Here is an 11,963-nt window from a genome sequence, read left to right as displayed (position 1 = left end):
TAGATGTCCTGTACCTTTGTCATGTTTTAGCTTAGTTATCTTGTCATGTTCTGTAACTCTGTCTGTAATTTTGTTCTTGTGTTGTAAAGCACTTTGAGTCGCCTCGTGCTGAAAAGTGCTATATAAATAAATGTACCTACCTACCTACCTAGCGAGGCAGGTGGGGGGAGGTTGGCAGGAGGGCACAGATGACTCTCCCAAACTGGCTTTATCTGGGAGATATGGAAGGTGGGGTGAATCCTGAAGGAGGCCGTTAGTTGAAGCGTGACTGCCGAAGGGTTGATGATCTTCTCCATCAGGTAAGGGCCGATGAACCGTGGTTCCAACTTCTTAGGGGTGTCCCATAAATTAATGTCGCGGGTGGACAACCAGACCCTTTGTCCCCCCTGGTAGGTATGGGCGACAGAACGATGGCGGTTGGCAAATCTCCGGTTCTGCTGTGCCGTCCGAAGCAGAGCCCTTTCGGTCAATTGCCAGATTCGACGACAACGCTGCAGGTGAGTCTGGACAGATGGGACTAGGCATTCAGTCTCTTGCATGGGAAACAGTGGTGGGTGGTACCCCAGATAGATCTCAGAAGGTGAGAATCCTGTGGCTGTGGAAGTGTGACAATTGTGAGCGTATTCCACCCAAATCAGATGCTTACACCAGGTAGCAGGATTGTTGTTGATTACACACCTAAGGGTGGCTTCCAGCTCCTGGTTACATCTTTCTGATTGTCCATTTGACTGCGGGTGGTAACCAGAAGTGAGACTGACACTAGCACCTAGTGCGTTGCAGAACGGTTTCCACACCTGCGAGGAGAACTGAGGCCCACGGTCGGAGACTATGTCCATAGGTATCCCATGATAACGGAAGATGTGAGTCATCAGGAGCTGAGCGGTCTCGAAGGCTGTGGGTAGTTTAATAATTTCTGCATGTGGTATCCCTCCAAGTGTACCATGGCAATGCCACTGCAACTATATGTAGCACTATTACCAAACAAATTTAACCACTTAGGACAATAAAGATACAGTATCTTGTTATACTTTATTGCAGGGACAAGGAAGCTGGTCAGAGTTAATGGGAAGATGGATGGAGCTAAAAAGGGGTCGATCTTAAAAGAAAACCTGTTACAGGCTGTAAAAGACTTGAGACTGGACCAGAGGTTCACTTTCCAGCAGGAAAATTACCAAAAACATTCAGATAGAGCTGAATTAATCAGATCTAATCACATTCATGTGTTGAAATGGATCAGTCAAGTCGGACCTAAATGTAACTGAGAATCTGTGGCAAGACTGGAAAACTGCTGTTCACATACACTTCCCATCCAAACGGACTGAGCTGCAGCTATTTTACAAGGAAGAATTGCCCAAAATTTCAGTCTGTAGGTGTGCAAAGTTGGTAGAGACAAACCTTAAAAGACCTCCAGCTGGAATCAAAGTCAAAGGTGGTCAACATATTAACTTGGGGGCTGAATACAAATACACACCACACTGTTCAGATTTTTTATTTATTAATGTATTTTTGGGGTAAAACATTTAGAAAACTGTCATTTTCCTTCCATTATGTGCATTTATTATTTATTTATTAGTATTGTGTTGTTCTATTTCATAAAAACTTTGAAGTTTGTGCTTGTAATGCGACAAAATGTGGGAAAAGTAAAAAATTATGAAAACGTTTTCATAACACTGTAATTAACTTTTTCTTCCTGTAGGGTGAATATGCAGTGGTAACTGCTGAAATAATTGTACTGCAGTAATGGTATAAAACCAATAGAAAAAAAATCAGATTACTTCATTTTAAACTAAAAATTAATACTAGCTAAACCTGTGGGTCTTTGTACTCCTAGTTGTAGTTGACTGTAGAGTCCCTGCAGCATTTAAGCAAAATGTTTTATATGAACAGAAAACATTTGGTGGTAGTCACTGAGTGAAGATTTGACTGGTACATGTAAGTAATTCTATGGTAAAACTGTGTACCAGTTTTGGTTGAATAAAATAATGAAACTTGACCAATTTGTGTCCAGGGTTAACTTTTAAACATCTTCTTGTCACAAACTTCACCCATGTTTTATTTGCTGGTGTTTCCCCTGTTTGTCTCTCTCAGATTGACTGAAGTTCTGCCATGCCTGTGGCCTCCATCAGGACAGAGCCTGGTGAGACCAGATCCTGTTCTTAATTGTAGCAGTTATCAGCAAATCCTTTTTTTATGTTTTCATTGTTCACAACTTTTAGTTGAAAGTTTATACAATGGCTTTTTGGTGGGCAACAGCAGGAATAATACCACCAAAATGTTGGATATTCTTAAAAGTAATCATGTAAACCTAAAGTTTGTTTGTATTTTTCTTTTAATGTCACTGTTACTGAGTGTAGCTGTTCCTGCTCTATTATTTATGTAATGTGTGTTGCAGGGCCCCAGGTGTTGGATGCAGTGAGTGACAGCACCACCAGCTCAACCATTGCCAATGACCTGGACCTCATCTATCTCAAAGGCATCATGGAGAGCCCTCTGGTGAGATACACAGATATGCAGGGTAGGGGTGAGAATCTTTAGGCAGTTACATTTCAGAGGCCTGCAGTTTGATTAGGAAATTATTGTTGATGCATTTAAATGATCAGGTTTGTGAATAAACACCAGGAAGCAGCTGGTAAGCTTATAATGTTTACCCAAAACATTGTGAAGCTAAAATACCAAAAGAAACAAAACTTTACAAATTTGACAGTGGCTTATTTTACATAAATAAACATTGAGTTATATATTTTTATGCCTCCTAAAGAGTGCACAATAACATGTCAAAAACCCTGTTTATACACAAATCAAACATTTCAAAGTTATTACTAAAGACAGTCATGTTATGTACATACTTTTACAACAAAAAGCTACAGTAACTCTACTAGAACAAATGGTACTTAAGTGTGCAGCATTTACTCTGCTGACTGTTTGCATCTAAAAATAGATCATAATCTCCACCCCTAATAAGCATATACATCATATTTTATATGTGCAACAAAGTTTACAGACTATATGAGACGCATACCTAAATAATTTTTCAGTAACATACTGCTGTTGATGATTGTCTGTAAGAATCCAGAGGAGAGCCCAAAAGAGCCACGACTGTCACCAGTCAGGGAGAACAATGTGGAGCTACTGCAGGAGATCCTCAGAGATCTCAACCCATTTACACATCACTCTGACACTGCCGCGGAGCTTGCTCGCATTTTCACACAGCCTCACTTTCAGGTGTGTAATGCACTTGCAAATATCATGCCACATTTTAGTCTATTTAAATGAATGCAAACATATTTTGAAGTAAAAATTCTCTTTAACCGTGTGGTCTTCCATTGCTTAGGTGAGAATTTGGAAATTACCAATAATTAAAAATATTTTTGCTTGTTTAATATTTTGTGTCTCAGTCTCTACTAGAGACTCATGATTCAGTTGCATCTCAGGCTTGTGATAGCCCACCTTCCAGCCCATGTGATTATAATGATCATGATCTAGAGGACAGCCAGACAAACAACCTGCACCTGCCTTCTGATGCTGTTCGCATGGTGGGCATACGCAAAGTGGCTGGGGAGCATCTGGTAAGAAACAACTGTAAACACATAGCATAACTGAACCTATTCTCCTTAAAGCTATTTTATCATTAAATGCAAAACATCTGAATGTGGTGGGTTGTAAATGTATTCAATCCTTTGGTATTCTTTCTGTTTTGTTGCTGTTGTGGAATAAATAATTATTAAATAGTGAGATAACTGTTTCAAAGAATCAGAGAAAGATCGATCTTTGTCTTTTAAGATAATTTTAATCCAAAGGCAAAATAATGTTCGGAGACTCCACTCATTGAACTTAATCAGAAGAAGAGCCCTGAGTGAAAAGCATGATGGAACATTAAATTTTTGTTTTCTACCCCTTTTTTTTTGTTTTTTGTCCCTTTACTTCGCTAAAACCGAAACCTCTTTGTTTCACAAAAACAGCGCCTGTTGGTACACTTTACACCATTTTCTTGATTCCGACCTATTTTAAACTTAGCTTAATGTTAGAAAAAATCTCTCTAATGTGATTTTTAGTAATCAGAAGTGGGAAATGTTATGGAAAATTTTAATGATGTTAACAATATTCTGCTTTCTGTAAAATGTATAACAATAGTTAATGGCAGCCTATATGATCCATCAGCAATAACACTCCTTTCGGTTGAAGTTATCACATCAATTTGTAGGACTTACTCACAAAAGCTGTCTTCATCTTCTAAGACAGGGGTGTCAAACTCCATTCCTCGGGGGCCGCTGTCCTGCATGTTTTAGATGTGTTCTTGCTTTAAAACACCTGGTTTAAATGGACGACTCGTTGCCATACTGCTGGAGAACTTTATGATTTGGTGAGGAGGTGATTAAGCCATTTAAATCAGGTGTGTTGGGCAGAAACCTACAACTCCCAGGACAGCGGCCCTCGAGGCCTGGAGTTTGACACCCCTGTTTAAAGGTATCATCATTGTCATTAATTGGAACAGAGAGAATAATGGACTGCATTGTGGGAAGAGTTATTATTGTTACAGAAATCATGCAATTCGTCATAGATTTAAACATTGGCACAATACAACAAGACAAAAACATAAGAAGTAATATGAATATTGCTCATGTTATTAGATGCATCAGGGATAAATGTACAACATAGTTCTCCTATAAGATGACACACTCCACCCTGGGAAGCAGGGAAGAAATCTAAGGCCATGCGGTTTTGTAGGACCATAGTTTTGATGGCTCTCTTTTCTTCAGACATACTGTAGTTGTAAAGCATGCATCTACTAAGGCAGTCAGATTTTCTAATTCAACAGATAGGTCATTAATTCTGTGTGCATTATTTGCTGTACCATACAAAGGAAATAGTGTACCGAGGAGGCCTCACCAAGTGGATATTTTTGCTTGTTTCACATGATGCAAGTCATCCCTGCCTGGAACACCATCTGCATTTTTGCATGGAGAAAATGCTGAAAGCAAACGGGATAAATAACACACTCCTGACCAATTTACTGGGAGGTACAAATAAGAACGTTGTCCACATTTTTGAAAGATGTGACTTTCAGATGTTGCTCATCTGCTGGACATAATTTTGAAACTTGACACTTTTGTCCTCCACTTGTGCAAACACTGACTTGTTATGATCAGGTACTGAATTAAAAGAAAAAATAAAACTCCAAAGAAAACATTTGAAGGCTTTCAGAAAGCCACTTTTAAACTGGTTTAAAATATTACAAGAAAGACTGGCTCCTTGGAAGATAAGTTTGAAACCTGTTTTTTTTTTTTAAAATACTCTGCTTCCAAGCAGCCAAACTCTCTTGCAGAGTTTTTCTTTGTGCTTTGCCGAGATTATTATTTAAACAGGTTTTTTAGGCTTTTTATTAGCGGCTGCCTGTCATAGAAACACAATTTCTTCCCATTTCATTTTTAGTTGAATCGAAAAAAAATACTAAAGATAACAGTTTGTCAGGCAGTAAATAGGATTTTAGCTCCAACAAGAAGATTCCTAAAGAGTTATTAGTTGAAAACTCAACATACAGTAGATCATCAGCAGAGGGATGATGCATTTGTGAGTACTTTGCCCACACCATGTCTCGTGGACATCCATAACTGTCTAGGGTAGGTAAAAAGGCAATTCCCTCTTTTAAAACTGTTTTTCACATTTTCCCATAAAACTGTGAACCATTCGGGAATGCAGTGAAATTCAAAGTTACAACTTTGGGAACAGAGTGTGTAACAGATTGGACCACAAAACGTTTTGGCAATTTGATTGAGTCAATTTCCCAAATTTGACAAAGACTTGTCCCTAAACAGGACAAATCCAGGGTGATATTACGTCTAGTGGTTCTACCCAGAAAGACAGAAGTGAGATATTGCTGTTCGATGCAGAGACTGGGCTGGAACAAAGGATGGTCAAACCTTCTAATTTTGGATATGGTACTGGCAGTGATACAAGTTTTATAAGTTTCAGCAGAGAAATACCTGGAATCTCGCATTAGTCTAAACGTGACATTAGACATCCATGGAAAAACCTTTTGAACATATTTGTCATTTGAAAGTAATACTGCAAGAGATTCTGTCAGAGAGATAGGGATAGGCATCAGCAGAGGGTCTGTGGGAGTAGAATATGGAATCATAGAACAAACAATGCAGCTGTCATTTGTTATTTTTCTGGTCAGGTGTGTAGTTAACTGCCACCACACATTGTCCTCTGGACCATGATGATCAATGTTGTGTGATGCTTGTGCATGTTGAAACAGTTTCTTGGGCTCCAGCAGTTGGTAGAGAAGTATGATAAGAACACATGTTATCACAATAATCACAGTTTTTCTGTTACCACAGATCATGTTGATGAATCCTGGAGTTCTGCTGTCTCTTCCTGAGTGCTTCTGTGTTTCACGCTGCCCTGTTACTGAGACAGGTGGGCGTCGTTGATAGCTCCTCCTTAGGAGGAGATTCACATTGCTCCAGTTCTGTCTCTGAGGCCTGGGATGGTTCCGCGGTGAACAGCTTACAGTGGCTGGAATTGGATCCAGGATGCATGTCCTTTGGCTTTTGCTGCTGTGTATAATTAACAGTATGACGTAAGGTCCAATCATTTAACTTCTGGCATCGTCTGACGAAAGGACCAAGGTCCTGCCAGCCAGAGGAGTGTGATTTAGCGAGAGACACATGAGGAGCAGAATTGTGCACATGGAAAAACTTCATCTCTGTCTCAGTTAGAGTCACAGAGACGGCTGCCATGGCATTGTTCCAGAACAAATCAGTCAGTAACAATTTATCAGTCGGAGTGTGGTACCAGTTAAGCTCGTAGTCATGATCAGGTCCTTCTGACACGTATGATGTACAGTGTAGGTCATCAGAGGTCATAAAGTCTGAGTCTGGACTCACAGCATTTTTGGTTATGTCAAGTAAGTGGTCCGACAGCGGTCCTGTTGGAAGCTTCCACTAATAAGCATACAGAGGAACAGAATGGGCCCAATGAACAGCTGTAAGAGCGGAGTCTGAGTCTATGACAGTCATTTTGGATCCAACTTTTGTTTTTTCAATGGGAAGAGGGTCATGTGACACATCAAACTTTGGCAGTCAGACAGTGACAGACACAGGTGTGTAGTTATCATAGTGTCCATAACAAGCCAGTGGCAGCAGCTTTAACATTTTTTGATCTTGGTTTTCCTTACTGTTATTTTACAGTTCCTGCATTGAAATGTAGGCCTTGTTTTTGAGCTCAGATTATTACAAAAGTTAGGTTTGAATTTTGTGCAGCAGCTGCATTAGAACTCTCCAACATTTCTGCATAAGTCTTATAGTTTTAAGATTCTTGTACATAAGCGGCAATATTTGAAGGAGTTAGAGCAATTTACTCACGATGAATGGGCAAAAATTTTAGTAACTAGATGTGCCAAACTTGTGGAGACATACCTGAGGAGAGTTTATGTTGTAATTACTGAAAGGTTGCTTTACATAGTAGGGTTGTCCTGATCATTGATTGGTGCTAGAGTAGCTGCCACACTCAGCTCCTGATTTTTGTTGTTGATCTGCTGTCTCTAAATTTGGGTTAGCTGTGCCTCAGTATGGCTACTGTAAGGCAGTCGTCATATGGGTGCCATTGTAATGTAACTTTGCAAGCATGTCTGCAGTATGGAAGTATTTAAAAATACAAAAAGAGCAATTTAGCCATGAGCCACCTAACAGCAATGGGCTGCCAAACAACAGTGATCAGCAGGCTGCTGGACAGAAGTGACCAGTGAGCTGCCTAACAGCAATAGGCTTCTGGACAGCAGCAATCAGCAGGCCATCAGACAGCAGAGGGCCGACAAACCAGCAATGGCCTCCTGGACAATAGCGATTAGGGAACTGCCAAACAGCAACAGGAGGCAAGGTTTTATTTTTTGTTTGTTTCACAATTTAAAAAAATACATCTACAAAAGGATATACATGTTGTGTAAAATAAAATATATAATTTACCCAATATGTATTTCAGGTTCCGCAGTGTAAAGCAACAAACAGCAGAGAATTCCAAGGATTGCAGATACTTTTACAGCCCACAGCATGTTAAGTTTATTGTTAATAATTATATTGTTAGCTCTGATTTCAATGAACTATAAAATTATCACCTCTACAGGGTATAACTTTCAAAATGGAGAGTGGAGAGTTGATGATAGCGCGCATTCTTCACGGTGGGATGATTGACCAACAAGGTCTGCTGCATGTTGGAGATATAATCAAAGAAGTAAGGGTCACTTTCCTGCTTGTTCCTTCATTTTTTTTAAGTTGGGCCATTTAAGGTAACAAGTAAACAATGCTAAACATTTAGCAAATGTAGGAATTAAGCTTAAGCTCAATTTATGCTTCTCATTTTTTGAGTTCTGAAGCTAGTTAAATACCCTTAATTTCACATGAAAAACTTGATGAACAACTTTACTTTAGATTTAGGGAGATTCATTTACATACTGACTAATCACCAAATGAGTTATGGATAAATAATTCTAGTAACGGTATGGCAAAAAGAATGACTGATTGCTGGATTATGGAGTTATGGAAATTATGTTCAGATCCCCTAAATATGAAGTAATTACTCTGTTTAAATTTCTGAAATGAGAAAAGAGAATATGAAAGCTAACTATTTAGAAAATAAAAATCAATAAAAAGTATGATCATACTGAAAAATCTGATCTTGATCTGGATGATACAAGACAAGCTGAGATCCTGTGTCCACGAGAATAAGATGAATTTTTAAGATTTCTCTTGACTCTTTAGACATTAGATTGATGCTTCAACTATACCTGCCCTTTTAACTTTATCTTAGGGGGTGTCTAACTACTTTTATCCAGGGGCCAAAATTAAAAACCTTTTTTATACAGAAATATAAAATTAGGGTGGCACAGCGGCGTAGTGGTTAGAGCTGTTGCCTCCCAGCAAGAAGGTTGCAGGTTCGCTTCCCGGCCTGAGGCCTTTCTGGGGGGAGTTTGCATGTTCTCCCTGTGCACACATGGGTTTACTCCGGGTACTCCAGTTTCCTCCCACAGACCAAAAACATGCATGTTAGGTTAATTGATGACTCTAAAATTGTCCCTAGGTGAGTGAGATTGTGAATGGTTGTTTTTCTCGTTTGTCTCTATGTGGCCCTGCAATGGACTTGCGACCTGTCCAGGGTGTCCCCCGCCTCTCGCACAGTGACTGCTGGGGATAGGCACCAGCTCCCGAGGGACATGGTGGAACGCCTTGTCCAAGTCCACAAAACACATGTTGACTGGTTGGGCGAACTCCCATGCACCCTCAAGGACCCTGCTGAGGGTATAGAGCTGGTCCAGTGTTCCAGGACGAAAACCACACTGCTCTTCCTGAATCTGAGGTTCGACTATCCGACAGACCCTCCTCTGCAGAACCCCCGAATAGACCTTACCATGGGGGCTTAAGAGTGTGATCCCTCTATAAGGGGACCACCACCCCAGTCTGTCAATGCAGGGGAACTGCCCCCGATGTCCATGCAATATTGCAGAGTCGTGTGAGCCAACACAACCCTACAACATCCAGAGCCTTAAGGTACTCCGGGTGAATCTCATCCACCCCCAGAGCCCTGCCACCGAGGAGCTTTTTAACCACCTCGTTGACCTCAGCACTGGAGATTGGAGAGCCCGACCCAAAGTCCCCAGGCTCTGCCTCCTCAATGGAAGATGTGCCGGTGGGATTTGAAGTATTCCGCCCACCGACATCCTGAGTCGAGGTTAGCAGCACACCACCCCCCACTCTAAACAGTGTTGGTGCTGCACTGTTTTACCCTCCTGAGATGCCATATGGTGGACCAGAATCACCTCGAAGCCATACGGAAGTCTTTCTCCATGGCCTCTCCGAACTCCTCCTATGCCCGGTTTTTTGCCACAGCCACCATCCGAGCCGCATGCCGCTTGGACTGCCGGTACCTGTCAGCTGCTTCTGGAGTCCCACAGGCCTTCTTGGCCTTGGAGACGAGCTTTTTTTGGGTTCACAAGACAGTTTACAGTTTGACAAGAAATTCTGTGACTTTCAAGTTTCGCAAGATTTTGTGTCATGAGATACAGTTACAGTTACTGGGGAACATTGATGTTAGCTTGATTCAGACTTCCTTGGTTATCACAGCTTAACAGGACAAATTAGATTGGCCTCCGGTCCTGTGATCTTTGGCAGTTGGCATGTTCAAAATGTCCCTTAGACTAGGAGAGTGTTTGCAGCTGGCTCAGGTCCTTGTATAGAAGAGAGTATTCCTGTTTCTCAGGACACATAATTCAGTTCAACAAACATAAAATGGCTGTTTGTTGGTTCACTGTAGACTGTAAACTTGTGCAAGAAGGTTGGTAATTGTTGCCAGTACACTTGCAGGAGATAAGAAGAACTCAGTCTGTTCTGTTGCAGCCATGGCTTGTCAGTGAGGCCTCCACTGACGTTTAGGCTGTGAGAAGGAGCTAAGGAGGGAGAGACGCTGGTTAAAAGCAGGGTCCAACAAATGTTTTTTTGTGAAAGTCCAAAAAGACAGGAAGCTCACCAAGATCTTCTTTGTGCTGGCATAAAGATTGAAGAGAGCTGATGTTGCTTTTTTAGCATCTTCCAGGGAGTGTGGTGGTGGATGCAGTCCCATAAACCTGGCTTAGTCTGTAGGGCTGGGTTTATCTATAATAACATATGAGTGGCCAACATATAAACAGTTTTCTCTGCTGTGTCTGTTTCTTTTTAGACTGTAAGGATGTTTGTTTATCATAACAAAAAATATGGTAGGCACCTTTTTTTGTAATTACAGATAAAAATGTGTTTTTCTGAGGGTGAATGTTCATGAACATCATGTGTGAAAGCTTTCTGTCATCCAGCAGTTTATTCAGTCTTTAACATCAACTTTAAAGCTGTCCCACCAAAAGCTAACCCCCAGTGACTGTACTGCGGCAGGATGGCACTGATTTATACAACACAATTTTATCATAAATAGAAATTAATATATATTCTGTGAATTATAATTCTTCAAGAGAAATCAGATTGTGGTATCAGCAGGCCAGAGCTGTATTAAAACTAAATCAATATCAGACCACAGAACTGAAATAGGTGTTTTTGTAGTTAATGTGTTAACATGTATTATAAAACCTGCAGGATTTGTAGCATTTTTTCGAAATTCATACCATTCCAACATTTTATTAATATGTTGCTCTTCCTCAACTCATGAGCCATCACATAAACTTGTCTTGTATATTTTGCTTTTTTATATAATATAGTAATAAACTGATTTTTCTCTTACAATTTTGAACTGATTTTTTTTCAAACCCTACTTATTAGAACACTTTATAGCTTTGTCCTACAAAGAGCTATATCAAAAGATTTTTCTTGTCCTCTGTGATGCTAGGTAAACGGGCGAGAGGTGGGCCGTGATCCTAGAGTGTTACAAGAGGAGCTACAAGCAGCCAGTGGGATTGTGGTACTGAAGATACTGCCTAGCTACCACGAGACCATTCCACCAAGACAGGTCACACACACACACACACCACAACAACACAAAGTGACACCTCCTGTCACAGGGGTCTCATGTACAAAAGGTGTATACACACAAAAAAGCTGGCATAGGCCCTTTTCCACACAAAACTTCAGATGTATCAATAATAAAATGACTGTGGAAATGTTTCAGTGTTCTACCAAGCCCCTGAGTGTCTCTTTGTTTACAGTAGTTATGCCAATAAACACCAGGTCTTTATAATGCATTTTATTTGTAGCGCCTTTCAAGACACCCAAGGACACTTTACAATATAAGGGCACAGAAGAATAACAACAAGAATAACAGCAATAGAGGAGTAACAACAGGAGAAGTTACAGAGAAAAGGCTAGCTTAAACAGATGAGTCTTGAGTTGTGATTTGAAAGTCGAGAGATTGTCAATGTTACGTAAGTCAGGTGGAAGAGCATTCCAGAGTTGTGGAGCAGAGTGGGAGAATGCTCTGTTTCCCATGGT

General features: G+C 40.5%; 1 protein-coding gene across 3 annotated transcripts in view; it reads left to right on the top strand.

The window, feature by feature from the left end:
- The window catches only part of mpp2a (membrane protein, palmitoylated 2a (MAGUK p55 subfamily member 2)), a 39,232-nt gene that overhangs the window by 7,226 nt on the left and 20,043 nt on the right, over positions 1–11,963 (top strand). Inside the window, exons 2-7 of one of the 3 annotated variants that reach the window (XM_017432209.3) lie at positions 2,089–2,137; positions 2,393–2,493; positions 3,067–3,222; positions 3,396–3,566; positions 8,125–8,232; positions 11,365–11,484. In XM_017432209.3, the coding sequence (XP_017287698.1) occupies positions 2,107–2,137; positions 2,393–2,493; positions 3,067–3,222; positions 3,396–3,566; positions 8,125–8,232; positions 11,365–11,484 (687 nt within the window). In that variant the 5' untranslated portion in view covers positions 2,089–2,106. The remainder of the gene's footprint in view (positions 1–2,088; positions 2,138–2,392; positions 2,494–3,066; positions 3,223–3,395; positions 3,567–8,124; positions 8,233–11,364; positions 11,485–11,963) is intronic. The other 2 variants (XM_017432210.3, XM_017432211.3) reach the window with 2 other exon arrangements.

The sequence above is a fragment of the Kryptolebias marmoratus genome, linkage group LG12, assembly GCF_001649575.2.
Source record: "Kryptolebias marmoratus isolate JLee-2015 linkage group LG12, ASM164957v2, whole genome shotgun sequence".
NCBI lineage: Eukaryota > Metazoa > Chordata > Actinopteri > Cyprinodontiformes > Rivulidae > Kryptolebias > Kryptolebias marmoratus.
Note: the sequence above shows the minus strand (reverse complement) of the source record. Positions and strands in the feature narration are given on the sequence as shown.